The sequence below is a fragment of the Streptopelia decaocto genome (assembly GCF_964273445.1).
Source record: "Streptopelia decaocto genome assembly, chromosome: 16".
In the NCBI taxonomy this organism is placed as follows: domain Eukaryota; kingdom Metazoa; phylum Chordata; class Aves; order Columbiformes; family Columbidae; genus Streptopelia; species Streptopelia decaocto.
In genome coordinates this window covers 8,440,296-8,467,380 of record NC_138671.1, presented here as the reverse complement: position 1 = coordinate 8,467,380, position 27,085 = coordinate 8,440,296, and the positions used below count along the sequence as shown (strand labels likewise).

Below are 27,085 nucleotides of genomic sequence, written 5' to 3'. Positions count from 1 at the left end.
TAGTTTCAGTAGTTAAATTATCAATAATTAGATCATTACCACCGAGTATTTTCCCATTTTTTAAGTTTATTAAAAAATAAGAAAGGCAATGCTAGCACTGAACAGACCAGTCTTAACCAAGAAAAGTACTGACTGGAGAGGTACAAGTAAAAAACGTAATTAGAGAACAGGTGGGAAACTGGAGGCACCATTTATTGAGGGAATGAACGTCTGCACAGACAGGACCCGCACACCTCGAGCCAGGCCGGCGGAGCGCCGGGGGTGACCCGCAGCGCAGAGAAAACGTTTTAAAACTTTAGAACGCCACCCAGCAGCCCCGGCTCCCCCTTGAGCCAGCGATGGACGCCGTTCTCCCCAGGCCCCCCCAGCCCGCAGGCCGGGCCGCGGCCGCCTTCCCGCTCCTCGCTGCCGACCTAGAGCGTCGCTCAGCGGCGCTTCCGGCCGCTCCAGCCGCCTCCTCGATCGTTGTTCCTCCCGCTGGGGTTTCCCGCCGCGCCGCTCGGTGCGCGAGCGGCCTGAGGGGACGAGGCGGGAGCGGGGTCGCCGGCCCTGAGGAGAAGAGCGGGGGGAACGGGGCAGCACCCCGCGGTACGTGCGAGGCACCCGCCCCGGGCGCTCCGGCTCCTCCAGGGACACCCCGGCGGTGAGGGAGCCCTCCCCGCCCTGGGGGGCGGAGGCGGCCATGGCGGAGGCGGGGAGAGCCGGCGGGAGTCCCGCCGCAACGCGCCGCCCTGTGCCCCCCCGGGCGGCGGGGCGAGGCGGCGCCGTCCAGGTGGTACGTGTCAGGCTGAGGCCCGGGCGGGGAGCGCGGCGGCCGGGGCTGGGCAGAGAACAAAGCGCAGAGCGGCTGTGGCGGCCGCACCGGGTCCCCACGGGAGCTCCGGGGGAGGTTTCGCTGCGGCCGCTCGGCTGAGGGGGCAGCGGGTGTCCCGGGAGCCGCTCTGGCCTCGGCGTTGTGCTGCTCGGCCCCACAGAGTGGCTGGAGGGGCGTTTGGTTACGTGGAGTGTGAAAGGATAGTTAAAAAAATTTCTTACAGTACTCGGTTACTCCCTCTAACATTTTTTTTCTTTAAATTAGTTTTTCTTCTACAAATTCATACACATAAACCTGATGAGGTTTGGCAATAATTAAGGTGCAATGAGGCAAACATCTGAAAAGGAAAAAACAGATCAATGTGCAAGTGAGAATTACAAACTCCTTCTCGGAGTCTCAGATCCTAAAGGCAGGTCAAAGTTTGCGGCCTGAAAGTCTTCCTGTGTTTATTTAAAGTATCTCGTGTATAAGATTTGACAGAACTAGTATGTTTCTGCCGACAGCCATGACTTTCTGAATGGTTTGGAATAGTGACTCATATGAAAACTTCAGTTAAAAATAACAGTTTCTGACTTCTATGAAGTCTTCAGCGTGTTAAAATGATTTTTAATTAATTTTCCATATTCAGATGTGGAGGCAGGTAGGAGCCAACTTGAAGCAAAACCTGAGGAAACTGAAATTTACCATTTCTTTTGGAGTTGTTTATTGTATATATTCTCAGTAGAGGAGGATGGTGGTAATGTCAGAAGTAAGAGATTTTTTTGATACAAAACATGCAGTTGCACAGTTTCTGCCATTTTTTAAACCTTACATTTCTCCCCTTCAGTCTTACGATTGATGTGTTGTTTTTCAGTGGTCTAGCTGAGGGAAGAAGGGAGGTTTTTTGGTTGAGTAATACATTTGTAGAAGAAAGGGGATCGAACTACCTGTTAACCATTTTGTGGTCTGTCATTTTTGCCATACATCAAAATTCATTTTGCAGTGAGTCCAAGAATCATTATATTCAGCTTAATGATGGCAAAACTGCATTACTAAAAATACCTAAAACCTGCTTCAGGTCTTATTCTAGAATGTGTGAAGTTCAGGGAAAACCACATAGTGTCACAATCTTCACATCTGATTCACAGTTCTGTGTTTTAGCTGTTGTACTTGGCTCATAGGCCATGAAAGTGTTGAATTTTGCTTTAAATCAGTCTCAGCTAATGAAATGATAATTCCGACTCAGTCGTCACTTAGTTGATCTTGTAATGACAAAAATACATTAGTTGCTTCCAGTTTATGTCCCTGTGTTGGCTCAGAATTGCTTCTAAAGAGCATTATGTGTATTTCTGTAGTTCACTATTATGGTAACAGCTTCAAATGTGTGAAAGGCTGCTGCAAAGAGAACTGGAGTGATAATCCGTGCTGGGATCAGGAAGTAGTAGTTGGTGTAAACTGCAGCAAAAGGACTTCAGATATTGGTAAGACTGCTCCAGGTCTCGCTTACACCTGCTAAAATAGGGAGTGCCTTAGCAGGCTTGGTGTTTCTGTCCCTGGGGATCATGGTTTGTCAGCAAGGGTACAGCTGTACTTGATCTTGTTTTGGGACAGAATAAATCAACAGGGCCTCTTGAGGTTACTACCAGCTGGATTTTTTTACTATGAATCTACACCTGTAAGTGAAATAGTGCCCTGGTTCATGTTTTTCCCTCTTTAAATGAACCAAGGTGACTGAAGTATTGAATAATTCTTGAGTAATTCAATTTCAGTATTCTTTTAGTATTTTGTTCCTTAAGATTCTCACATGTTCACAATAGGAACTACTCCTCTGTTTCTTCAAACTATGCATTTATGGTTACACCACACGATAAGGAGTTTAAGTTCTGCTTCTAGGAACCTCTTAAAATATCCCATGAGACTTTTACAAGTTACTGAGGCTCTTTGCCTTAAGTTCCCCATCTATAAATGATCTTAACAGGTACGAGTTTGGACTCTCCTTTTACAAACACAGCCAGTGTGTTACTGTGCTCATTTCTTAGGACTTGTACTCTGTGAATGGAATGTATTCGTTTTTCAGATACTGAAAGAATTTGGAGAGGTTGTTGGCTTTTGGGGGTAACTAGAACAGTGGTGAGTGATTGAACAGAGAAATCCCCCATCTCTGGCTTCTAACCAATTTAAAAATATTTCAGATAAGTTTTTGTACTTTGCGTGTATGTGGCTGAAACAACAGAAGCTGTAATAGGAAAGTCTGCCATTGAAATGGTGAACTACAGAACTATGTCATACATCATCTTGTAACGTGCTTAATAGTAGTTTTAGATAGAATGATTTTTAAAAACTTGGCTAGAGGTCAAGAGTACAGGCTGCATATATAAGCATCTTCAATTAGGTAGTAAGCTTAAAATTGATGAGCAAGATACATTAATGGAAGACCAAAATAAAGAGTGTCGTAAGAAATGCAGGAATACTAGAAACAGGTATGGTGTTATAGATGTTTTGTTAGCATTTTTGGTTCAGTAGTCTCTTTTGTTTCCTTGTGAGATCTACTGAAGGCCATATTATAGAACTCAAAAAATGAAAAAAAGGTTTGATAGAGAAGAAAACAAATAATATGTTTATAATGAAAATAAAGGAACTTTACCTACTTTTAAGGTGCATTTTTTGTGAAAGTTAGTTTAAGAAGGATCTAGCACTTTTCCTTTTTAATGAATATTCTTATGCTGCAGGTAAACAAGTAGTGCTTACTGACATACAATTGGATTTTTTTTTTGTAGTCTGTCATTGTGCCTGTTCACAATAGCGAATGTTGGTTAGATCAATGCTTGAAGTCGGTTTGGGATCAAGATTTTAAAGAAACCATGGAGCTGTCAGTTTTTAATGATGCCAGTAAGGTATGTTTCAGACCTTGTTTAAAATACTGTCCAAGTAAATACTATCTCTGATAGGAATTCACAGAATTGACTGGGTTGGAAAAGACCTCAGAGATCATCAAGTCCAACCCTTGGACCCAACACTGACCCCTGGGCCACCACTGGTGACTGGCCACCAGCTGGATGCAGCCCCATTCACCAGCACTCTCTGGGCCCGGCCCTCCAGCCAGTTCTTAACCCAGCAGAGAGTGCACTTGTCCAAGCCATGGGCTACCAGCTTTTGCAGGAGTATATTATGGGAGACAGTGTCAAAGGCTTTGCTGAAGTCTAGATAGACCACATCTGCAGCTTTCTCCTCATCCACCAGGTAGGTCATCTGATCATAAAAGGAGATCAGGTTGGTCAGACAGGACCTGCCCCTCCTAAACCCATGCTGGCTGGGTCTGATCCCTTGTCCATCCTGAAGGTGCTGTGGGATTGCATTCAGGATGATCTGCTCCATAATCCTGCCAGGCACTGAGGTCAGGCTGACAGGCCTATAGTTGCCAGGGTCAGCTTTGCAGCCCTTTTTGTGGATTGGGGTAACATTGGCCAATTTCCAGTTGTATGGGACCTCCCCAGTGAGCCAGGACTGTTGGAAGATGATGGAGAGCGGCTTGGCGAGCTCTTCTGCTAGCTCCCTCATCACCCTAGGATGGATCCCGTCTTGTCCCATAGACTTGTGAGGATCCAGATGACTCAAGAAGTCACCAACTCTTTCCTCCTGGAATATAAGTGGGGCTCTTTGGCTTCCTATCTCTGTCAACCACCTCCAGAGGCCAGTTGTCCTGAGGGCCACCTGTCTTACTGGTAGAAACTGAGGCAAAGTAGGTATTAAGTACCTCAGCTTTCTCCTCATCTTTGTTAACTATATTTCCCTCGAAGTCCAACAGAGAATGGAGGTTTTCCTTGCCCCTCCTTTTGTTATTAATGTATTTAAAGAAGGACTTTTTATTATCCCTAACAGAATTGGTCAAAATAACTTCAAATTGCACTTTTGTTTCCCTGATTTTTTTTTCTGCATGATCTAGCTATTTTCAGAAATTCTTTATAAGTAGCCAGCCCTTTTTTCTTGTTTGGGACTGTGTTTAGTTTACTATGCAAGTTAAAAGAGCTACATCTCTTTCATAATTTTTCTAGGATGGTTCAGCTGAAATAATTGAAAAATGGAAGATCAAGTTGGAAGATGCTGGTGTTCCAGTAATCATTGGTAGTAATGATTCATCTCAACCTCGAGGTGGTATGTAACTTAACAGTGACTTTTTTTGAGAGTTAGGTTGTTATTGCAAGCATCCTCTGTTTACAGTTTGAAAATTGTCTTTGTAGCCACTTGCATTGCAATTGAAAAAAACAAAACAACCCACAGTGTTTTCCAGAGCTCTCAGTTCAAAAAGTCATTCCAATTTAGAATTTGGCCCCATTGGTTTTGGCTCTGTAGAATTTGTTCATAAGTCCAGGAAAGAAGAACTTGGCTTAACACTTGTCCTCTACTCTGCAAAATAATTTTGTTTAATTATAGTATACACAATGTTGTTAATGCTTACAGTTTTACTGTGGCTTTCTGATATCTGATTTGTCTTCAGGAGCTGGGTTTTAGGAAAAAACAAATAGAACATTTCTTACATAGTGATTTAAAAATACATGCATATCTTTCAGTATTATAGAATAGATTCTGAAATAGAACAAAATACTGGTTCGATATCCCTTTGATGATCAGATGAAAACACAGGTGTCATGGAGGCACCCTGAGGTTAGTTTAAGGGACAACAGGATCCAAAACAACTTTTATTAAACCGGTGAGAAACAGGGTTTTAGCTCTCCAAAAGGGACTTGAATACAGGTTCAGATATCAGTTGAGGTAATTATTAAGAGGCAGCAACTAATACAACAGGAGGTCCACTGTGTGCATGCACGTGGCTTCACCAAAAACGATGCCAGGGTTGTTAATTATGGTACTTAGGAAAGTTGATTAGTACTCCTTGTTAATACAATCTTATTATATATTTTCAATTTTTATAAAATATTTTCTATGTATAAAGTCTTGTTCCTAATTAATTATGTGTGTAAACTAGTTTTTAGTTTGCAAGATCACACAGGTGCAATATCTTGGCAATAATTTCTGTTAAAATTTTGAAGTCAGTTCACCTGTGCACTTTAGGAAACTGAAACTAAAGCTAAATTCAGTTGTGAACTACAAGGAGTATTTTGTGCCATTAGAGTTATGTCATATTAATTTCTGTTTTAACATGGAATTTGTCAGCTGAAATCTGAACAAATCTTTAAGAAATTGGGGGTGGGGGATGCAGCTGTGGGCATTGTTTTAAACAGTATGAAATGCACAGTTCTTTAAAAAACAAAACAAACAAAAAACCCCAAGCTTATTCATGTGGAAGTCACTCTCAGGTCACCATTAAAATGAGGACATCTTTATTGTTGTTACATTTTAGGAGCAGGTTACTTGAAATCCATAGTATTTGTTTGCTTTCAGTGATTTACTTTTATTATGTTAAGGACTAGTTACAACTGTAAGGAGTCCTTCCTTTAAAAGAAGATGCTTTAGTACAGAAACAATGTACTAGTCAGGCTTCACATCTTCAACTATTTACACAAGATTAGGATTTATTTCTAATTCTTTTCTAACGTGTAAAAGAAAAGGGGGGAACCTAGAAAAAAAGAAAGGGTCACTTGCCTAAAAAAAGGAAACCTTTTTCTTTCCAAGAGTAAGGAATGTTAATATCTCACTGAGGCTTAAGTTTTTACGGTTGTAACCATGGTAACAGGCTCTTTTCACCAAGTAAGCAGGCTGTACAAAACTCAAGAGACCTGGCACAAACATTCGATTTTGTTCAGTAGAGTAATATTAAAGAAAAATTTTTACTCATGCCAAACGTGGGGTTCATTGTGGTGAAACAATTTTTGATATCTAGTTTCTCCTATGGGGAGTTACATCTCTCTTATTAATAATTTTTTAAATATGTGTATTTTCTTTTGTCCTCTCTAAAAAAAATAGCTGGTATATGAATGGCTTCAAGATAGTTTCTGTCTTAATCGTAGAAAGAGATATTTTCCAACTTTTTCTCATAATACTAAATATTTCATGATTGTATTTAAAGTGTTTTATTTGAAAATGAGATCTAAAATATTTCAGAAAGTTCATAGAATATTATAATTGTTATCTTGTAGTTGCCTCTGAGGGTCCTTCACTTTTTTCCTACATTATTGATTCCTCGTACTTCATTATTTTCTGCGAAGGCTGTTGAAATATTGGGGTATAGTAATGACAGCACTGATATGTCAGTACAGGCTGCTTTATAGCTAGTGAATGATGTATGAGAGTACTGATTTGATTGAAGTTGGGCAAATTTGTTTCTATCCTGTTGTTTTACCTCTTGCTTTAGTAGGGACCTCCACAGTATCTCGGTTTCGCTTGTTTGGCGTGTCCAGACCTGCTCACTTGCATCAGTTATTTCAGACTAAAACTGCTCATGCCAGGATTCAGTTCTGCTCTTGTGGTAGCTACTGACTTTGCCAGCTGCTTCTTTACAGCCAATAGGAAGGATAATGAGAGTAACTGTATATGTGAGATTAGATATTCATATGTGTATAAAAAGTAATATGCATGTATTTTGTAAGATAATAAGTCCAAGAAATCAGTGATGAAGAGAAGTCAAGGTAAGGATCAAGATACTCAGAATACATAAGAAAAGAATAACACAGTTATAAGGAAGAGCCTTTATTAGTAGTGTTCTGTTGGTAGTTGAGATAATGTTCCTTTGAGGCAGTAAGAAATGCAGTCGTAAGTCCTTTTCTGTACTTGGACAACTCAGCAAAATAACCAAGGAGCATGTGCATTAAAACTAAGTTAACCTTTGAGCCCAGTTAAATTTATTTTCCAAGCAAACTTAAAACTGTGTCACATAAAAAGAGCAGAGAATAACAGAAGTCTGCTTTTTTCAAATGCAGAATCAGGAACTTTAGGGATAATATTATTTTATATTATCCTGTTCCTCAGGGCAGTCTTTTGCTGGATTCCTTGACTTGGTTCCATAAATACTTTCAACAAAGCGTAAATGTTACGTATATGACCAAGTGGAATTTATATAGCATTTTTCAGAATAACACTGGATGCAGCATGGTCGTTCCTTAGAATGCTACGTGTGAGAATTCAAGGACCAGAATGATCTTAGGTAGACCTTGTCTATATACAAAAATTATGCCAGATAAACACTCCTACCTCACAGATGTGTGTCAGTGGTAGGCTGAGTTCATCTTATTACTGGTTGCTGCAGCCCCATCCTTACCCTTGGCTGTGTATTCCTGCTCCCCTCCCTTTTTTCTGGCTCTGCCATTTGTTCGACCCTCCGGTGTTGTCATCTGCTTCAGAAATTAAGCTGACAAAAAAGTTTTCTTTTGATTCAGCTGCCTGAAGTGGCTTGGTGAAAGATTCAACAAGTGTCAGGGACTCAGAAATTAAAAGACACTAGATGCCAATGTTGTAATTTGGCTGAATATATATTGTGGTGTGGTCTTCCATGGATGATATGTTACGGTATGAATAAGCCAGGTTTGTGCTCCTTGTACATATGTTCTTCAGCTTTGGCTCCCCTCAGCAGTACATGTGCCATTATATAAATGGCACATGGAATTCTCGTATTTGCATGCTTTATATTTAACAAGCATAATGAAAAATAACTTTTTGTTTGAGTCCTTCTGAGGACTCAGTCCCCTGATGGGAAAAACAGGTTGCCTAGTGATGTCTTGTTCTTTGGTTGCCTTCTTGTGATTTGTTACTGTTTGTTATGACTTAAGAGAAGAATATGTATATACAGCCAAAGGTTTTCAGCATCTGCTCATTGCAGGGGGGTTGGAGTAGCAGACCTTTAAAGGTCCCTTTCAACCCAAACCATTCTGTGATTCTAGAGTCTGAGGTGTCCTGAATGTGAGACGTAGGTAGTTGGACTCTTCAAGATACATATTACATATTATGTCTTTGTGAAGGGCTACTTGTAGTTGGTGGTAGAATTCTAACACAAACAACTGGTAACCACTCAGAGAAGAAGACTGAAATAGGCATACTACTTAAATATTTACAAATTACCTGGCTTTAAATATGAAAAAATTGTGTACTTTATCTGATACTTATTTTCATATTTCATCTGTTCCTGATTGTAGTAGGATTTAAAAAATGCAAAGGTAAAAGCTACCACATAATTTTATCTTTGTTTTCTCAACAGTTGGATTTGCTAAAAATCAAGCAGTAATTCAGAGCTCCGGAACCTACCTCTGCTTTCTGGACTCAGTAAGTTAATGCATTTTGTCTTAGTTTTGTCATTTAAATACTTTTGGTTTTAATGTAGTTGTTGGTTTGCCTTAAAGATAAGCTGGTTACTATTTATAGCCATAAAGTTGTCTTCCAACGTGCAGAAAGCCTACAGCCTTTACACCATTCTTTGCTCCTGTCAGATTTCACAAGCTATTGTGAGCTGGGTTGGGCAGGGTTGGCATTTAGATGTTTTCAGGATTTTTGTTTCCCACAATCTTCAGAAAATTATATTGATGAGAAGCTAAGAGCTAATCTACTGGCTTTTTGATGCAAAGCAGGAGAGGTCTCACCTTCCATCTTGGTTTTTTTTTTTTTCTGTCCTTTGTTGGATGCCTTCTGTGAACCAGTTCAGCTCACTAACCCACAGATAACTATCTGACTTTATGCAGCTTAATATGCAGTGAAGGGTTTCACAAATACGCATAGCTGATCTGAGGAATGGTGCCATGTGGCTGGGATCAGGCAAGAAGAGCAAGACCTTTAGGGCTCACTGATCTCATGAAATTTCACCTGAAGATTGATTCTTTTCTCTGAATTGGAACTAAACTATGGTTTAGTGTAGTACTAGGAGGAACTGGCTGCTGGAAGTGTAGATTTTTAGGTAGGATTCAACTTAACGTTATGATTGCCTGTGCTTGTTAAAAAATGCCACGAGACCAGGGATGTAAACTCTACAGCCTTATAACCACACACGTTTTAATTTGGGTAACCTTTCAGTTCACAGACTCCATTTGTTGTATCAATCAGATAGAAGGATTTTTTTAGTTTGCATGTCAAAATTTTGTGAATTCATCAGTGTACTGTTGCGGGACACGGTTAAGTGCTGGTATATTTCTTTTGACCCAAGACAATGCAGCAGAAATTTCTTTTCTTACCATTTAAGAAATTAAGTTCTGCAGGTTCTTTATTCCTGCTTTCATTAAATTGACACTGTATTTAGGAACACAGTGTACCTTTTAAAATAAGTTTACTTGAATTTAGCCTAGTTTCCCTTTAACAGTTAGCTGGTTTGGGGTTTTGTTTGTTTTACAGAGTGTATTTAGTGTAAATCTTTGTGTATAAGTTTGAAATACATAGCTGGTATATATAAATATTTCAGATAATGCCAGTTTGGTTGAGACGAATGAACTAGTATCCAGTTCTTTTTGTTTTACTTCAGGTAGATACAAATCCAAGTGACATTTAATTGTCCCCTCAGTTCCAGCAGGACAGGGAACTGCTGGAGAGAGTCCAGCACAGGGCAACTAAGATGATGAAGGGAGTGGAGCATCTCCCGTGTGAGGAAAGGCTGAGGGAGCTGGGGCTCTGGAGCTGGAGGAGACTGAGGGGTGACCTCATTAATGTTTACAGATATCTAAAGGGTGAGTGTCAGGAGGATGGAGCCAGGCTCTTCTGTTTACATATTTAAAATAAAAAAAAAAATTAGGTATTACTTATGATTTGCAAAGTTCAGGTGTTCCAGACGTGGACACATAGTACATTTTATGGGGCCTTCTAGAGGGTGTGTAGAATGAGTCACTTACGCTGACTGAATTAGCTGAGTCCACGTTGTGTGAGTGAGAAACTAAGTGACTATTCTCTTCTCCCATGGAGCTTCATGTCTTCTCTGTCAAATCTGTATGCAGTAATTTACTGAGGTAAATTTTGAATTAGTCTTTCTTTTCCATCCAGACAGATCCAGTTGTTTGTAAACCACTAGCAGTAAACTAGAAAATTATTTAAATGAAATTAATATTTTTACTGAGATCTCTTCAGAATTCATAATATGTTATTTACCTTATAGTGTTTATACAGTATGCATCTTCACGCTGCTGTGTTCTTTCTATTTGCTGACTAGCCGACATCAAGGAAAAAGATTGCAACTCTTAAGGAATGTGACAGGTGATGATTTTGGATTTCTGCAACATTGTCATTAGTGTAAGTTTATAGTTAATATAATTAAGACGAACTCAAAGTGTTTTGAGAATTTTATTTCTCACAGTGTGGATAAGCTTGGAAGAAGCTACCAAGGTTTTCTGTTCTACACATTTCTATTCCTGCTATTGAGCTAGGTGCTTCAAAATAGAAGGCATTCTGAACTATCAGAAGCCTAATTTTGATACAAAAGAAGTATTAAATGATTGGCATTACTTAAATGTATTTTCTACTGTCTCTCCTTGTGACTCCCATTTTTTGCTGAAAACAGATTGGAGGAAATAAAACCAATGTGGAAACTGCTACAAGTCTAAAAATTGCTCAATAATTTGGGTGTAGTTAGTAAATGTTGTGTGATAATAGCTGAAACACAGATGTTGCCAGCTGTTTAACAACCCCGCTTCTATGCGCCACCTACCTTCTTCTTTTCAGTCACCAATCCAGTCTCAGGCTCTCTAGGAAGGAATGCTGATATCAGCCTTTCGGAATGTGCTGCAGTAATGCCAGGGAATTGACCTTCAGACGTGCAGCTGTAATTTCAGGTTTGCTATAGGTGGATGTGTAGAGAAATGGGGTTGGGTCAGTACTTTGTATACATTTCATGTAGGTGGAAAAATATGTCGTGGCTCCATGTATATTCATTTCAGTCAAGGAAGTGAGTGTACAAGCAGATTTGGGAGTATCTTTGGAAGTACTGGCTCCAGAGAGGCTGTTTTGCTCACTGTTCCAGCTGGACTCAAGCTGCTTGTGTTATGTCTCTCAACACAGATTTGTGAGGACAACAAATTGGGAAGAAATGTGGAAAAAAAGGTTACAGAGCTCAGAACTGTCAGAATTTGATCAGCCTGTTCTAGTATGAAGTGGCAGCTGTTTGACTAATAGCTATGATGGAGTTTTTTGCTCTGGTTGTTGGTACAAATTTCACCTCTATGCTAGGTTTTTCCCACTGGGAAAACAAGTAGAAAAATTAAAGACACTTAAATTGTTCATATTTAACATTTATAGTCTCAGGAAATCTTGGTCATAATGACAACAGAGTGAACTAATGATGCAAATACATTTCACTGATAGCTTTACTCTTCCAGTTGTCTGCAGTTATGACTTTATCTACCCATTGCATTCTATTGTAACCTTAGTTTGTCAGTTCTCTGGGCTGGTTACCATCTTTTTAAGACTTTGAAAATGCCATATTGTTCCTCAGTGAGTCAAACTTTCCTCCTGGTGTTGCTGGAGGTTGTATTTTGTGTGTAATAGCTGCAGTGGAAAGAAAGAAGGTGCTGTTATTGTGAGGATAGAGTGTATCATCTCATTTTGTTTTTTGTTTTTTTTTGGCCAGCCAAATACGAAAGAATTTGTAAAAGCATGTGATGCTGAGTCTGTAATGTGAGCTTAAGAGAGCACTTCAATACTCAGCTATAATTAGTGTGTTTTTTTGAGTGAACTTAGTTTTAAAAAGTAGATGCGTATTGTACATCGAGTTGTATGTTTTGTTTTACTTTGTGAACTGCAGACCCTCCCACTTTTGAGGGAAAAATCATGAAGTTATCACTGGGGAGTTCAGTGTGGTTGAGCCAGCCCGGTTGAAGAGGCCAGTGAATGCTTGTCATTTGAATTTACCCAAATTGATTTAAAAAACACATACCGAAGCAACAGCAGCTTTGAGTAATAGTCTTGAACTCAGCCTATTGATTTGGTTTTCCTTTTCTTCGACTAAACATATGAGTGAAGTAAAACAAAACAACTAGCTCAGTATAAATTGTGTGTGTTTTTATAAGGAATGGTGCGTCTGGTTGGAAGGAAAACAACGCAGCTGATAGTTGTGTAACTGGCTTTTGTGATTTGGCAGCATCTGTGAGTGGAGTGGCCGCTGACAGGAGCCAGCCAGCTCTGCGGCAGGGAGAGCTGTGCTGGGGACACAAGCAGGCAGAGCCGGTTGGGATGGAAAGGTGATGGATCACGGCCCCCCACTGGCAGAAACACATCTGGGCTTGTTTAGAAATCCCTGATGGCTTTTTGCGTGAAATAAAGTCCTTTTCATTCTCCCATCTTTCAGCAAACTGTTTTCCTATTCAGAATGGACACTGGAGAACAGGACGCCTGTTTGTAATCAACAAAATTCCTATAACTTCTAGGTTATTTGGGGTGCCTAAAGTAGGATTCTATTTATGTTGCTTTATTTTTTGCTGTTTTCCTGCTTGCTAGGCCTTGTTTGAATTGTAGGTATGTACATATTTAGAGGACAGTAAACCCAGCTATTACCTGAGATTTTTCTTAATTTTTCTACTAAGTTTGTTGAGTGGGGTCACGTGAAAATAGATTTATTTACAAATGATTTTTATTTAACTATCCCGTTGCAAGTATATGCTTAGTGAAGGCATGCATCTATTTTAATATGTTCTTTTGTCCATTCTTTCAAGAAGGGAAATGTCTTTTCAGAATACTGATGATCTTGACGATAGCCTAAGATCCAAATCTGTGGACTTGTTAGTTTTGCCCATAGCATCAAAATGACACTGTGTTTTGTTAGGGGGAACTAGACCTTTCCTGTCAACTTGTCTACTTATAAAAACATAACATTGACTTGTTTGGTGAATAGGATATTTGAATTTGGTTTGAATGCTTTCCATGCTGGTTTAAGCCTTTTATGTCTAGTTTTTCATATTTGTGACTGTATGAGTTCTGTTAAATTTATCTCTGTTGTGCAGGATCATAAACACTGAACTCTTTTAGCACAAGAGCATATGTTGTAAATTGTAAGAGATAATAGGAACATTGTTCTAAGCATTGAAATTCCTTCGTTTTTGATGGATTTATTTTGCATCTCATTTTGGGGGGATTTAACAAGAAGACATCTAAGAATCCTAAGTAATGAATAAAGGAGTGAACAAATCTCAGTTAAAATATATCTCCTAATGTTTTTATGAAAACCAGGTTTTAATTTACAACAATCAGCTCTATTTGGCATAAAGAAACAGGATTATGGTGGTTCTTATGGGAAATAGGGTAACTGTTTTATCGAATCAGTTGCTTGATATAGTACCTGAATTCTGGTGCCTTATTGATGAAGTGGATTGGATGGTAAATAATATTATTGTAGTTTTGAAGCAACTGATGTGCATAGATGGAGAAATCAGAAAGGTTTCTTTCACTCTATTGTTTTTGAAAATCAGTAATGTCTCTTATGCTTCTTACTAAGTAAATACTAAATGCAAAATACAGAAAAATACTTTTGACAATGTATTCCTTCCATCTTTCATGAACTTGCATGTAATAAGGGCCAGTTTTATTATTCACTCATTTTATCCTTAACCTTGAATTGTATTAAATAGTTAGATCTGCTTCTAAAACTTTTTTCATCCTTTTGTTGCAACTGGAACTTTTAGTGTGAAAGTTGTTGGAAATTCAATATTTGTTTGTTTGGCTTTAGTAGAAATCTCCTTAGAATGATTTTAATGTGAGGAGCAGTTAAAAGAATGGATATAGAACAGGAATTCAGGGCTCCTTTCAATTAAGTTTGCCTGAGAAGATGGGGTCATTTGGAAATATTCTAAGGAGAAATAGGGTGTGTTAGCTTTAACCAGCATCTAAGAAAGACTGAATCAATCTTCTGAAAAGGAAGCAATATGGCACCACAATGGAAAAGAAAATAAGCAGAAACCTCAGCAGACTAATTGAAGAAAATTTGTGCTACGGTTGGGCATTCTAATAGACTGTAAAACCATAGTCTAGAAAGGATATAATTTTGAACAGGAAATAATGTAATTTTAAAAGGAATATCTCCTATTTGTTCAAGGAAGGATAGCAAGTTTGCTAACTTTTTACAAGGCAACCTGTCTTTTTGTATGTAAACAAAATAGACCTTTATGCTGCAGGTGGAAGAAGTATTAACGTTAAATTTACATCTAGGTGGTATGTTTTAAAGCCAGTGTCAATGCTGAGACATTTTATAAGCGTGGACTTTTTCTTCCCTTTTTTTTCTTAGAATTTTATAATTTCACAAATTCTAGTTTCTGTGTTCATGACATATGACATTGGTAGATCTAGAGACTGAAGGCTTTTCCTTATCAATGAAACACGGTACAGCCAGACTACAAAGCACATTTCCTCATATTGCTAGAATGTCTCCAATCTCATGCTTTTAATCAGACTTAGTTCCTCACACACACACTGTCAGTACTCTTAGACTTGTGGGCAAGTTGGTGAATTTCTTTAGAAATGTAAAATGTGTGGGTGCCTATATGATACACGTTGAGATCACAACACGGTTGTCACATAGTAGTTTTGATCAGTTCCAGTTTGAACAGAAGGGAGTTTTAATCTGCTAAAAGTGTAAAGTTTCTTAATATTGGTTCCATTTGTATTTCTGACTGCAAGCCAGTAAAATGATGTTGATTTAGCAGCATATTCTACTGTGTGTCTGAGTACTGTACTGTGACCCTTTTTATGTTCAGTAACAGTGTGCTATTTATTCCAGGATGATGTGATGATGCCACAGCGGGTTCGACTGCAGCACGAAGCTGCCATTCAACACCCAAACAGTGTGAGTACTTTTTCCTTGTGTCTGTTTCTGTGTTTTTCTTTTAAAGAGTGCCGGATACATCTTTAAAAGGATATTAAAATTTCACAGTAGGGCTAGTGGAGGCAAAGCAATAACCAGTGTATTCTTTTCCTTTATTTTTGATCCTTGTGCTGAATAGTAGCTTTGATTTAACTTCTTCCGTTTCTTTTCGCTGTTCAGCAAACCAAATCTCATTATGACAGTGATACTCTTTTTCTAATAAGTATATAGGTTTCACTAATTATGAAATCTAAAGGATTGTTATGTAGCCTTATTAAGTAATGTGAAAAGCTGCAAAGAATTTGCTACAGCTATGGTTTATCTGGTTTTAATATTTAAGAAACTGTAAACTGTAAGGAGTGCATGGGTTGTTACCATTAATAAACTGGCCTGCAGTTAAATTGATGTTTCTCCCTGTATCTTCCTGCAAACAAAAACATTATTAGGATGTCATTCTTTATTCCTGTGAAATAAACTCTCAAAAACATTCTATGAGATAGTTGTTTTATGTTCTATGTGATTTTGATTTTAAATTGATTTCTGTGATTAGGGCCAGTATCCTTTAGACAGACTTTATGTGTTCTGGCTTACCTGAAGATAATAAGTATAAATAATTTGTTATGGCAATTATTTGTCATTGTTATTGTCAGAGTTAGTCCTTCATAAAATTTAAACACGAGATTGTATTCCTGTCAGTAGTGTTCACCAAAAATAGTCTTATTTTCACATCTCTGACATTTTCTCTTGTGAGATTTATTTCAAAGTGCAAGAAGTTTCTGGAAAGGAAAGGTCAATTGACTTGATCTGTCAGCAAGGTATTTCCTGCAGGTCTCAGAACAAAATAGACAGTTTCAGGATTATCACTCTCTGGGAATGAAACACCTTTTGAACTTTTCCTCCATATCACACTTGCTGCAAAGTGGAGATTATTGTGCTTGTTTCGGCTGAGGAATGTCTGCCAAGCAACCTGCTGTTTAGGGGTGGGATGTGTACCTGCTCGTCACACCACCTGTATTAGGTCTCAAATGAAATCTGATAACCCTTACAATGTAATTTATCAAATTATAGTTTTAGTAGTATCTGAGTAGCACTTTAGTTCATATGATGAACATAATAAAATTACACATTGAAAGTTGTTTTTGTTCTGATATGAATCAGTTAACGTAATTCTGCAGTAAAATGTCAAAAAACCGGAGAGGCAAGTTGATCCGGTAAGTTTGGTTTATGGAAACTAGTGTTAAGAGCTATCATATTTCTTGCTTATACGACTTATATTTTTTATCTATATTTTAAAAAATCAGACCAATTTCAACTAAACAGCTTGTAGTCTATTTAGAAAACACTTCAACTGTTTTGTTTCTATTGTATTATACTTTAGTGCCTAACAAGGTTCAGTATGAACTATTACATGGCAATCAAAAAAGTAATAATGAGTGCCTGAGTAGACTGAAGAGTATGTCTTCAGGATATATTCCAAGTAAACTTGTTCTTCCAATGGTCTAAACTAATCTAAACGTGTGGTCCTGTTTTAGTGTGGTACGATTGGCCTTTTTGTAAAGCTTAATTTGAGCTTTGAGCTTTACTGAATAAACCCAGCCAAAGTCTGCCTGATTTAGTATGGGAATCAGGGTTCCACCTTTCAGTGATCTGACATATGAGTATCTAAAATCTTCAATTTAGGAAAGTGTAAAAATTCTCGGAAATGAATGATGAGAAAGGCCTGAGGTTTTAAACCTTAAGAAAAATGGTAAATGTGTGTGTGCTACACATATGGCATAGACATAGCACATGTGAGTATAGCCTGCCTCATGCTGTCACTTTCTCTCAACTTTCTAATGAATCAATGTTCGTAATGCCTATGTGAAGTGTACCTTCTGGGTTAATGTTGTATTTTACAGAACTCTAATTCAAAGGCCTGAAATGAGAAATGGGAACATCTATGCCTGATGAGGAAATAGATCAGTTTGGTCCAGAGCTCCCTAATAGTTCTGACACAACTTGAGTTACCTTGGAGAAAAGTTGACCTTGCGGCCACAAATCTACTGACCAGTGTCAGGGCAGACTGCTTTTCTTAAAAGAATGATCTCTCTACTGTCCTCACAATAATAATGCCATTCAATTTTCTGGCTTTGCAAGACAACTGGGGATGTTTGAATGAAGTTCCATTCTGTATTTGAAGCTCTGACTGTAGCTTCAGTCAGTGTGATAAGCCACAGTAGGTGGAGAAAAAAACCAAAAAAGCAGAAGCTTGAGCAATGCCTGTGAAGCAGTGAGCTTTTTCGGTTTGTTCCTGAAATTCTAATTTGCAGACTTGGACTTTCCACTATTTTGCAACTTCTTCTGACTTGGATTTTTGACTTTATGTATTCTCAGTGTACTTTCAGAAATGTTTTCCCTAATTCTAGCTTTGCTGGTTGCTTCTGGGAGACAGAATTCCCAATGGGCTCTGATATTGGAGGCTTCAGGTGAGAAAAGTCTCCAACTTTCTCCACCCAGAGGAATCTCCCAGATCCTAACTGATCCCTGAGGTTCTTCCTCTTTCACGTTATTCGTAAATGCAGACCGCTTTACCCTGACTAGAAGCCTGGTTGCTACAGAGCGGAATGAAAGATATCAGATGCCTTTGGAATGGTTCTCCAGCCAGTTGTTCCTCACGGAAACCAGTGTCCCTGTTTCTGAAAAAGCAAGACGCTTGGCCCAGGTTCAGGTGCTGGAATATGACTGGGCTAACACTGCAGCAGCCCTCAGCTTTATTTCCTGTATCATAGTCTACTTAATCATGCTTTAAAGAGCAAGAGCAAATTTATCTCTACTCTCTTAAGCTATTCTTATCTTGAAGACTTAAAAAAACCCCAACTTGTAAGATGGAACTGTTCTGTCATCAGTAACATTTAGAGCAGAGGATTTTGAATCTCAAAAGACAAATTAGTAATACATTAGGATTTTATTAAATGCAGCTCTCTAGAACTGCTATCCTCTTGTCCTCTGGTGAATATTTTTCATTATATCCAAGTCCTGTTGACAGGCATTCTATAAATAGGACACTCTTAGGAGAGAGGAGTTTTTAAGACCTTGCATATTTATTCTACAAATTCTTAGGATCTGCTAGCTCAGTATGAATACCTGATTTTAGCAGTTTGAAAGCTTAGGGACATTGCACAGTCCGTTATAACAGGAAGCTGCATCCCGCAGTCTGAGGGGAATGAAAAAAGATTTCAAGGCCTTGGGACGGATGGTAAAAGAGTCTGGGGCTCAAGTGATTTTTCTCTTCCCTCCTTCCAGTTTTGGGTGATGATATGGGAGGGAATAGAAAAATTCATTCTGTAAACAATTGGCTACAGGACTGGAGCTGCAGACAGGGCTTTGGGTTCTTTGATAACGGCTGGTTTTACAAGACACCAGTCCAAACAGTGATACGTGGGAAAGGTTTATCTCGCAGGGACAAAAGGATGCTGGGACAGGAATTAGCAGGGCTCATTTGGAGAGCTTTACACTAGACTTGAAGGGGTTGTAGCTGGGCTTGCATCAGTTGGGCATCACTCTAGAGTTCATGAAGGTTGGGAGGCCTCCCATACCTCTGGTATGAAATCAGTGTGCTCAGCTCGCTCTCTGAAACACCAATGTGTGCAGCATGGGGAATAAGCAGGAGGAGTTAGAAACCTGTGTCAGGGCAGAAGATTATGACCTAGTGGTAATTACAGAGACATGGTGGGACAGCACACATGACTGGAATGGGGTCATGAATGTCTATGTCCTTTTCAGGAAAGACAGGCCAGCCAGGCGTGGTGGTGGAGTCGCTCTTTGTGTGAGAGAGCAACTACAATGTATTGAGTATTGTCCAGGCACCGATGAGGAATGAGTTGAGAGTCTGTGGGTGAAAGTTAAGGGGCAGGCTGGCGGGGGTGATGCTATTGTGTGCGTCTATTATAGGCCACCAGATCAGGGTGAGGAAGTTGACAAGGCCTTTTACAGACAGCTGAGAGCAGCCTCCCAATCACAGGCCCTGGTTGTGGTGGGGGATTTGAACTTCCCTGATGTTTGTTGGAAGGACTACTCGGCCGGCCAGCCACAGTCTGGGAGGTTCCTCCAGTGCCTTGACAATAACTTTCTGATGCAAAGGGTGCAGGAGCCAACTAGAAGAGGCGCACTGCTGGACCTCATCCTCACTAACGAGGAGGCTCTGGTTAAAGCGGTAAAGGTTGAGGGCTGCCTTGGTTGCAGCGACCATGATATGGTCCCAACAGCTGGAATCAAGATGCAGGCAAAGGAAATGAAGAATATTATTTCCTTTTGTTTTCACTGGCTGAATAAGAGGACAATCTTTACCAGTGTGAGAATGAACACCTTTCTTTTTGTTGTGAAATCACTAGCCTCTTTCTGAAACAGGTAGGATACCTAGACATGTCAGAGAACACTTGAGTACAACCATTTGCATTTCTTCAATGAGCAATTATCACTGTTTTGCATCTCTAAAGCAAATTTTTGGCATATTCTGTAGCTTGGATTTAGATCAAGAGCTGCGGTGCCTAAGGCCATTTTAATCTATTGCACTATCTGAATATGTTAACCAACTGACTAACTTCTGCAAATCTTTGATGGTTCAAGTGACTGTAAGGTAGTTGATTGGGCGAAGGTGAACAATGTGTGGCACTCCTCTTCACAGACCTGTTCGTCTGCCTCTGGGAAAGCTGTAAACAAATATTGCACAATCAGCAAATGAATTGGAGACAGGAACAAGTGAATGAGAGAGCTGAGCTTGATCCTTTCTGTTTGGCACAGCTCTAGGCCAAGTGTTGGTTGTTCCTCCCCAACCTCTAGTGAAGCTCACAAACTAAACCTAGAAATGAAGATTTTTCTTTTTTTCCCTTTTCTTTTGGTCTGAACACATACCTTCTTGATTTTGAAAGTTCTAATAGGTTTTTTTTATTGTTGCTGTACCCTGTGCCATTGTACTTGCCTAGACCTGTTACACATTTCTATTACGTCTTAGAAAGACTGTTTTTTTCTCTCCCCTCCCTCATTTACCTTGCTTGTTGCTTATTGAGTGATAGTTTGAGCCATTACACTCTTTTTTTGTGACTAAAATAATCAGATTCCATTGATTCTTGATTATTTCAGTCCTTTTAGCTTCCACCTTATTAATTTAAATCAAGATCTGAAATTGCCAGTGAAGATTTTCTTAATAGCAACAGAAAGAATCTAAAATAAAATTAGGAGATCCTCTCTTACAGGTACAAATAAAAGGAATAGTTTTAGTTGTACATCAAGTAGATACTAATGTGGAAAAGAGCTTTTAAGGTCAGTATTCTGAGTGTTCTTATGGCTGGCATGAGAATGAGACCTGATTCTTTTTGGATTACCTAAAGAACAATGTTTTAGCTGTTTTTATATTGGCAAGAGACAGAGGTTTTCTATTAATCCATGAGAGCAATATTTTGAGAGTGGCTTAACAAATACTGAGCTTTGGTTTTTTTCTGAGTGCAAAAAGATTAATAGACATTCTTACATCATCTGTCAGCGAGTTCCGTATTTTAGATCTATCTCTTGTCCTTGGAAGGAGGGAGGTGATTCTAGGTAGTTGGACCAGTTTCCATATACTGTCTTCCATATCAGAGCAGTTCTTTAAGTCAGAGTGTGTGCTGATGGTTTTGTATACAAAAAGAGCACTGCACATAAATAGCATGTTCTAAGTGATTTGTTTTGTCAAGTAGTCAAGACGTTGTGTACTCAACTAGTGGAAAACACATCCAGAGAACTGTTTCCATCTCATTTCAGGTGTGCAACTGTACATGTAGAAACTCTTGTGACAGAATTCCAGTGCAGCATCACTCACTAGAACACTGCCTTGTACAACAAACTTTTCAGTGTAGCCTTTTACTGAGCAGCTGTGCCATAATATATCACATTAATGTGTTTTGTGGTTTTATTTGGTTCCTGCTTATTATCACAAGTCTGGAATAAAGGCAGAAGATTGTTTTATCTGTCTTGTGCCAGGCCAGGCTGCTTTGTGATGAAAGGGAGCATGGGATAAAAAATAAAAATGGGAAGAGAAATAAAGAAAGAGGCCACATTGGCAGTCAACAGGAGCAGTTTGGGAACACTGGCAGTCCTCAGTGTGTGGAGATTTTACATTCCACATACCAGTGGAGTTTGGTCACCTCTGAAAGATCTTAAAGCCTTTTGTTTGCTGTATCTTATTAGTCTAATGTTAGGGTAGTCCTGAAAATAACAGATTACCTTTCAGACTGCACGCTGTCCTTCCTCTCTGTACTTTATCTTGGGAGTCAAAATAGTTATTATGCAGTCTGGTAATTACATTTCACTTAGACATGGATTTATTCTATGTAATGAACAAGGTAGCCTTGTTTGTATGGCAAGAGCTGGCAGAATTGAGATAATGCATGTCTGCTATACCTATGTCTTGTTCTTAAAATAGTCTTTTGTTATGTAGTACTAATTGGAATTCAGAAGCTCTATAGATTTTCATATAATTGCACCTGGTATTTTTTTTTTAAACCGAAAACCATGCAAAGGAACAGTTTATTAGATGTTTTGCTGTTCTAGTGGACCTACAAGTCTTTAGTAAACTCATTAAGAAGTGACCAGAAGTCTAAATGTGTTCATGAACTATTCAGCGTATTTGGATCACAGTATGACGTGACAGTGGGGAAAAAAAAGTGCTGTATTAAGAGTATATCTTTGCGGGGGGGATCAGCAGGCAGAAGCTTGGTTAAGCTGAGACTGCTATAGCTGTGATGAGAGCGGTGCTGAACCCTGCCTAATGTGTCCTGCCTTCCAACAGTATTAGCAGGGCTTGTAGCTGCTCGCACAGCAGCTTTGCAGCTTCTGGTCAGCCTGGAGCGTGGGCAAACGGAGGTTATATTTGCCTACAAAAGACAGTCTCAGGAGCTTTAGATCAGGTCTTGTTTAACTGAAGTAGTGTGATGCAAGGGACAAGGATTTCATTTAGGAGTGAGAAGATGCAAATTTGCCTCCAGAGTGGCTTTACCATTCCTCATCTACTGTTTTAAGGAAGGGGTCAACAACATTGTTTTCTAGTCTGAGCCTTCAGTCCTGAGGGATTTTATTACCTTTCCTCTACTTAAATTAGACAGTGTTTTAGTCTGGACTGCAAAAATAGGTAAGTAGGATCTTGTGTATAATTTTGCAGGTGTAGAAAGGTAATAATCATATGTGAAGCTTTGCTAAACTGTCATTAAACATAACTACATAATGTTGAAATATTATCTCTCTGTTCGAAGTGATAGAGAAGTCACTCCATTTAAATGCTGCCCTTCTTGTGTGCAACAAGTTAATTGTTGTTGGTGATCATCTCTCGTTCTGTGTCTTCTACTGAAGTCCAGGTTTTGCCAATCTCCCTTTTATTGTCTTGTCTTGAAGTTGTTGCATAGAGCTTAGCGGATTTTTCTTTGATAAATGCTTTCATTTTGGACATGAAATTAAGATCTTCACCCTGTAGAACTTAAGTAATCTTTGTTTCTCCGTAGCTAATTTACATCGGCTCTCCCTCTGTCTCCCTTACTCAGCACATTTGAGACAGAGCAGCGTCTGTTGCCCAGGCATGTCCTAGCAAGCAATGCCTATAGACTTTAGCTTTAATATAAGCATTAAGTCATATAACAGCTATTGAAGAGAAATGAATTGGATGCAGGCATGTCTTGAAGGATAGATGAATAGATCAAATATGTTTGTTTAGCTCTCTTAATAGGAATTTGGTCCACTGAATGTGCTAAGTAGATCTGAGGAGGCTCTGGTCTATATTTGGTGTGGACAGAGAGGAGAATGAAATTACATTCCTGAGGTGGTTACCTGCAATTGTTGATTGTCTATTTGCGATGCAGGAGTGTATTGGGTTTTCTGTGGTAAGGTCTTGGTAGTGGAGGGGCCACAGTGGTGGCTTCTGTGAGAAGCTGCTGAAAGCTTCCCTGGTGTCCCATAGAGCCAGTGCCAGGGGGCTGCAGGTCGGACCCACTGCGGGCCAAGGCTGAGCCCATCAGCGATGGTGGTAGTGCCTCTGGGATAACTCTTTATACTTTCATACTTTATGCCTGGTTCCTCTATACTGCACACCATAAACAAACTGCAAGTCTTTAACATTTTTCTCCAGCCTGTGGAAACTGTAAGTCTAAATTAAGGCTATCTAGTATTGATACTTAGAAAAATATGTACATTTATGAATTTGGGAAATTGTCGTTAGAGGTTTTTAAAAGTTATTTATACTATTTTAGTAATCTTCTGGTGTGGAGGGTAGAAGAACAGAGGAGCAGTTGTGTGAAGGTTTTGTTCTGAAGTGGCAACAGTGAAGTATATTTAGGAGGAGAGAATATAATGCCTTTTCTTTTTCTGTGCTGAAGAATACGAAGATTCTTTCTTTGACAATAAGAGTATTATTATTATTATTATGGTGGCTTCCATTAATTGGGCTTTTCCATCTATATCACCCAGATCTGCTGGAATTCAGCTGTGTCTTTGCTTTTTATTAGGCAGCTTGTTTAAAGATTCTTTTCAATTTGGTATTTCTGAAAAAACACAGTGCATTTTCAAAGTTGCAATGTCAGTTTAAGTCTGTTCTACATTTAATCAAATATCTCAAATGAGAAACATCCCAACTTACACCACTTTGTAATTAAATTTGTGTTTAATATGGCCTCCACATGCCAATAACCCCATCAAGTGATTGTTGTTACTGGAGTTTTATATTAATGAATGTCTGATTGTAATGTAGACTTTGAGCATATTTCATTTTTAAAACTGTCTGAAGTGTAAGACATTAGAAAAATCAAGATTCTCTTGTCCTAGTGTTCAGGTGTTTTGCTTTGGTGATAACTATTACTAATCTAATCATACTTTGTGGAGCTACAAACAGAAGAGAAATCAGTTTTAAAGTAGAAATTGTGCAAATATATTGGTCTTTTTGCCTGTTCTTAAGCTTCATGTAAAGAATTGGTTGTGTAAGTGTCTTGACAGGATCCAAAGAGTTTACCTAATTTGGATCAAATTAGGATTACGTGTGCACCAGCCTTAATACAGAGGTTGAACCCTTAGATCTTGTTTCTCCCAGGATGGCAGATTTTGAATGAGGCCTTCTGAGGCCTCATGCTTTTTCCTCCCTAAGCTAGTTATCAGAATCCTGGGTCTTACTCATGCACCTTCAAAAAGGACTTCTGAAACTTGTTTCATTTCCTGTAGTATCTACAGACTTGCTGTAGTATCTCTGCAGTGATACTTACTTGAAGTTTTTCCAAAAATGTCATGTTCGTACTTCATGATTTCACATGCATGACAACATCCTTTGTAAATGTACGTGTGGTGTGATGCCCAGCTGTGCTCATTCTGATTACACCACCTTGACTTCTTGCTTTTCATATACATTCACTAAAGGAAATTCAGACTTTCTTGTTTTTTAATGTGCTGAAAATAAACATGTAACATCTTATTGTGGACTTTGGACTCGAACCAGTGCCAAGTAGAACGCTTAATGCTTTGCTCTTCTGTGAACTGCTGTAGTTCTTTTCTGTGACCTAGAATTTTTTTATTTATGATTCATGTTACTGTGTTCTCTACCAGCAATGTTAATACTGCATTATGGCAAGTTTCCAGTTGGAATATGAAGTGTGTTGCATTTGTCGTATATCACAGAATCCCAGAATGTCAGGGATTGGAAGGGACCTCGAAAGCTCATCCAGTGCAATCCCCCCATGGAGCAGGAACACCCAGATGAGGTTACACAGGAAGGTGTCCAGGCGGGTTGGAATGTCTGCAGAGAAGGAGACTCCACAACCTCCCTGGGCAGCCTGGGCCAGTGTCTGTCACCCTCACTGAGAAGAAGATTCTTCTCAAATTTAAGCAGAACCTCTTGTGTTCCAGTTTGAACCCATTACCCCCTGTGCTATCATTGGTTGTCACCGAGAAGAGCCTGGCTCCATCCTCCTGACACTCACCCTTCAGATATCTGTAAACATTCATGAGGTCACCCCTCAGTCTCCTCTTCTCCAGCTCCAGAGCCCCAGCTCCCTCAGCCTTTCCTCACACGGGAGATGCTCCACTCCCTTCAGCATCTTTGTTGCCCTGCGCTGGACTCTCTCCAGCAGTTCCCTGTCCTGCTGGAACTGAGGGGCCACAACTGGACACAATATTCCAGGTGTGGTCTCACCAGGGCAGAGTAGAGGGGCAGGAGAACCTCTCTGACCTACTGACCACCCCCCTTCTAATCCACCCCAGGTACCATTGGCCTTCCTGGCCACAAGGGCCCAGTGCTGGCTCATGCTCATCCTGCTGTCCCCAGGACCCCCAGGTCCCTTTCCCCTACGCTGCTCTCTAATAGGTCATTCCCCAACTTAGACTGGAACCTGGGCTTGTTCCTACCCAGATACAAGACTCTACACTTGCCCTTGTTATATTTCATTAAATTTTTCCCTGTCTAACTCTCCAGCAATTGCCTGAAAAGGCCAAAGTTTGGCCTGCTGAAATCCCAGGTTGCAATTCTGCTTGCTATCCTGCGTCTGCCACATGAGATCCTGAACTCCACCATCTCATGTTCGCTGCAACCAAGGCAGCCCTCAACCTTTACCACTTCAACCAGAATGATGCTAGTTCTTGGATTTCCCATGTTTTGAATGCTTATTTTGTCATCCTGGTGCTGTGTGGGTGTACCACAGTTCACAGCATGTGATTTATCTCGTTTTACTTTAGATTATCGGTTGCCAAGTCAGAAGAGAGCCAGTAGACTCCACTGAACGGTATACGCGTTGGATCAATAATCTGACTGAAGAACAACTTCTTACACAGGTATTCTTGTTTCAGCTGTGACTGAAAATATGGCAGAAAAATAGGGCAAGAGGTTTATTTAGATGGATTTTTTCAGTTATTAGCAACACTTGATAATTTACGAAAGGTGTCATATTCTTATATTTAAAGGCTTGTCTTCAATAAGAATCAAGTTTACGGTGCATGTGATCGTTATGCAATGATGACTTCACACTGAGTGAGAATGAAGGTTTCAACTTGAGGATCAGAGCAAACCTTACATTTCTCACTGCTGTCTGAGGTTAAATGTATATGCTTTCAGGTTCTAATAAGTAGGCCGGTGTTTTCTTTTTAAGAGGTGTATTTAGATAAAAAAGGAAAAAAAAAACTTCTTGAGAATTATCTCATCCCTCCACCAAGGTTAGCTACTGACCACTTCGGTATCTCTCTAAGTTTTGCTAGAGATCATTTTAAAATAGTAGGTCTCCAAGCATTAAACATTTGGCTCATTATACATGTTTATAAGATGCTTCTTGTGCAACTGACGATGACAGTTTTGTTGTAAAGAAAGGTTGTTTCATTAGACAGGCAGCCAGTGCTGAACTGGAAGAGGCTTTGGCAGGAACAAGTTAAACTGTGGAAGAAATCAATCCGGCTTGTGGAGGAACGTGTGTACTGAGCATTGTAAGAAATCCAATGGGTGGTTAGCAGAAAGTATCCCAGCAGGCATTGATGCAAGCATTTGGGGCCAGATTTTTTGATGCTGTGGTAGGACGACATTTGCTTTTGATTTTCCTGGGTTTAAGTGGCTGGAAAGA

General features: G+C 39.6%; 1 protein-coding gene across 8 annotated transcripts in view; it reads left to right on the top strand.

The window, feature by feature from the left end:
- The first annotated feature begins 206 nt into the window (after positions 1-206).
- B3GNTL1 (UDP-GlcNAc:betaGal beta-1,3-N-acetylglucosaminyltransferase like 1) overlaps positions 207-27,085 on the top strand; it is a 97,228-nt gene continuing 70,349 nt past the window's right edge. For 3 of the 8 annotated variants that reach the window (XM_082067360.1, XM_082067361.1, XM_082067359.1), the window contains exons 1-6: positions 209-775; positions 3,571-3,687; positions 4,846-4,945; positions 8,940-9,004; positions 15,417-15,482; positions 26,214-26,309. In XM_082067360.1, coding sequence (XP_081923486.1) covers positions 683-775; positions 3,571-3,687; positions 4,846-4,945; positions 8,940-9,004; positions 15,417-15,482; positions 26,214-26,309 — 537 coding nt within the window. In that variant the 5' untranslated portion in view covers positions 209-682. Of the gene's footprint in view, positions 776-3,570; positions 3,688-4,845; positions 4,946-8,939; positions 9,005-15,416; positions 15,483-17,873; positions 17,966-18,061; positions 18,208-26,213; positions 26,310-27,085 lie in introns of those variants that run through there. The other 5 variants (XM_082067362.1, XM_082067358.1, XM_082067357.1 and 2 more) reach the window with 5 other exon arrangements.